This window comes from Condylostylus longicornis, unplaced genomic scaffold (assembly GCF_029603195.1).
Source record: "Condylostylus longicornis isolate FDR11 unplaced genomic scaffold, ASM2960319v2 ptg000172l, whole genome shotgun sequence".
NCBI lineage: Eukaryota > Metazoa > Arthropoda > Insecta > Diptera > Dolichopodidae > Condylostylus > Condylostylus longicornis.
The window spans coordinates 151,593-154,685 of NW_026578140.1; the positions used below are offsets into that span (position 1 = coordinate 151,593).

Genomic DNA, 3,093 nt, shown 5'->3' on the forward strand with positions numbered 1-3,093 from the left:
GGGCAGGTTCTAGTGAGGGAGAGAGGGGGGATCCGGCGGCATCACAATGGACCTTAGTGGCCTAGGTGTACCCTTCGGGGGCCGTGCAACCTAACCTAACCTAACCTAAATTCCATGTACATATGCACATACGACTAGTTATTTATAAATAGTTACTTCTGTGGAAAAAGTACAGGTACTTCTCGAAATGCTAAAGATATTAGACAAAAGGCATTAAACAGGGTTTTGCAAGTAGGGTTTCAAAAATACATGACATTGCAACTTTTTAACCCTGAAATAGCTATATTTTAAGATTTTCTGTAAAAATTTTTGTATAATAAAAAGACTTTTTTCTTTTATACTTTATATTATTACAACAAAAACCTAAAATTGAATAATATTTGAAAATATAATGATCATATTTTATAATGATGAGAATTATTATGTTGTTTTTGCTTAGACCTTTTCTTTATTTAAAATTTAATACTGTATGTCCACCCATATTTTGTATATTATGTTTCGAAAGAAGTTTTAACAAGTAAAAACGTTTCACTCGGTATAAACCGATAGAATTATACCCTGCACCTTTCGTTATAGTGTAGCAATTACTCGAACCTGTGAAATCATTCTATAGAAACTTCATAGACATGTCTGATCTATAATTGGACATCCGACTGTCAAGTTTCATGAATCTGACTTTATTATTTTCCAAATATTAAGAATAAGCTTTTAGACTTGTATGGGGGCTACTTGAACCTGTCAAGCAATTCCATCAAAACTTCAGAAATATATTTGACCTATAACTCGACATACAACTGCCAAGTTTCATGAATCTGACTTTATTATTTTTCCAAATATTTTAAATAAGCTTTTGGAGTTGTATGGCAAGTACCCGAATCTGTCAAGCAATTCCACTAAAACTTCAGATATATATTTGAACTATAATTGGACACATGACTGCCAAGTCTCATGAATTTGACATTATTATTTTTCCAAATATTTAAAATAAGCTTTTAGACTTGTATGGGAGCTACTTGAACCTGTCAAGCAATTTCACCAAAATTTCAGAAATATATCTGACCTATAACTCGACACACAACTGCCAAGTTTCATGAGTCTGACTTTATTATTTTTATTATTCTATTATAATTTTTGTAGCATGTGTAGAATATGATTTTACACATGTGTACATATTTATAGCTTTATTAGTTTTTGAAATATTTTAAATAAACTCTTTGAGTTGTATGTCAGCTACTCGGGCCCGTTTTCCGAATTAGTCCAATAACAACAGGGTTCGTCCTTGGCACAAAAGAAAAACCTTGCAAAAGTTTGGTGTCGATTGCATTATTCGTTTTTGAGTTATAGTGCGATCGGACGGACGGACGGACGGGCATGTCTAAATCGATGCAGAATTTTACGCTGAGCAAGAATATATATATATGTCCATATCGCAGATGACTCCGTCAAGTAGTTACAAACTCCATACCAAAGTTAATATACCCTTCACGAAGTGCGGGCTATAAAAAAGTAAGTATACACACTTAATCGTGTTGGAATAGGCTTAGATAATTCATTATTTTATTCACATTTCCTATAACTCTTCAAAAACCATCCTGTTTTACATTATATAGCTTCTTCTGAGGTATCAAAAAAACGGGTACTTCTAGAAGGGCTAGAGACATTGAACAAAAGGTATTAGATAGGGTTTTGCGTATCCCCTTTTTTTTTTTTATCCTTTCTTCATTCCCGTTGGGAACATAGGGCTTCCACATAACCTCTAAATCTTACTCTGTTTTGTGCTAGGTATTTTACTTCTGACCAAGTCTTTCCGCTTGATTCAACTTCTTTTAATATTGTTCTACGCCATGTGTTTCGAGGTCTACCCACTCTTCTTTTTCCCTGCGGATTCCATTCTAGAGCTTGCTTCGATATTGTGTTGTTTGTTTTCTGCAGAGTGTGGCCTAACCATCTCCATTTTCTTTCTTTTATTGTTGTGCATATAGGTTTCTGTTCTGTAATCGCCCAGAGTTCTTCATTTGTTATAATTATGGGCCAGAATACTTTGCATATTATTCTTAGACACTTATTTATGTATACTTGTATTTTATTGATATAGCTTGCGTCTATATGCCATGTTTCACAACCATATAGTAGTGTTGATTTTACACAGGCGTTGAATATTTTGACTTTTGTGCTTCTGGCCAAGTAGGGTGACCTCCAGACATGCCACAGTCTGTTAAATGTTGATCTTGCCTTAGACAATCTGTGTTCAATGTCTTGTTTTGTACCTCCATCATTTGCTACGATACTGCCCAAGTAATTGAATTGTGGCACATCTTCTATTGTACTGCTTTGTAGTTGGAGAGGTGTATTTGATTTTGTATTTACTTTAAGGCATTTCGTCTTGTTGGCGTTGATCTTAAGTCCGATTTTGGCAGCTTCTTCTTCTAGCTCCTTAATTTTTTCTTGCATATCTGCGTGTGTATGTGCCAAGAGGCAGATATCATCGTCGAGAACCACCACGAAGAGGAATGGCGAGAGAGGGCATCCCTGTCTGACTCCTGATTTTATTTCAATAGGCGTGCTTAGCTGGCCGCCGTGTAGTATTCTGGACTGCGCGTTATCATACATGGCCTTAATTACGTTTACAAAGAAGAGGTATCCCCTTTTACCTCTTTCTAAAATGCTATTTTTCTGCTCTTTACAAAATGGTACTACATCTTGTGGAGGTAATTTTATTTATTTTTAGTAGTATAAATATTGTGTATAAATTAATTTTTGGAAGTGTGGCTTATAACAAGAAGTGAATAACCCCTTAAGAAAATTATTAAAGTTAATAAAATTAACATTGTTTTACAATGCATTTAGTTTTGAATTCTTTTCTGGATCTGCTGCAAAATGTAATAGTAAGCAAAACATAAGTGTACATTAAATTTCTTGACAATATATTTTTAGAACAAAATGTAATAAGAAAACATTACTTCGTTTCATTAAACTTTTACAAATAGGATTTCTTCAAAAAAAAAAAAAAAAGGTTCTTTATTTCATTTTAAATAAGAACCGAAAAATAAAATATGCCTAATTGTACATCCACGCATTTTATTCGCATGCATT

The 3,093-nt window shown here is 33.7% G+C and overlaps 1 protein-coding gene across 1 annotated transcript; it reads right to left on the reverse strand.

Annotated features, from left to right (window-relative positions):
• Positions 1–1,719: 1,719 nt before the first annotated feature.
• LOC129616286 (uncharacterized) lies at positions 1,720–2,451 on the reverse strand. Its single transcript, XM_055531865.1, has one exon. It carries the CDS (start codon positions 2,449–2,451, stop codon positions 1,720–1,722), a length of 732 nt encoding a protein of 243 aa, XP_055387840.1.
• Positions 2,452–3,093: the final 642 nt, after the last annotated feature.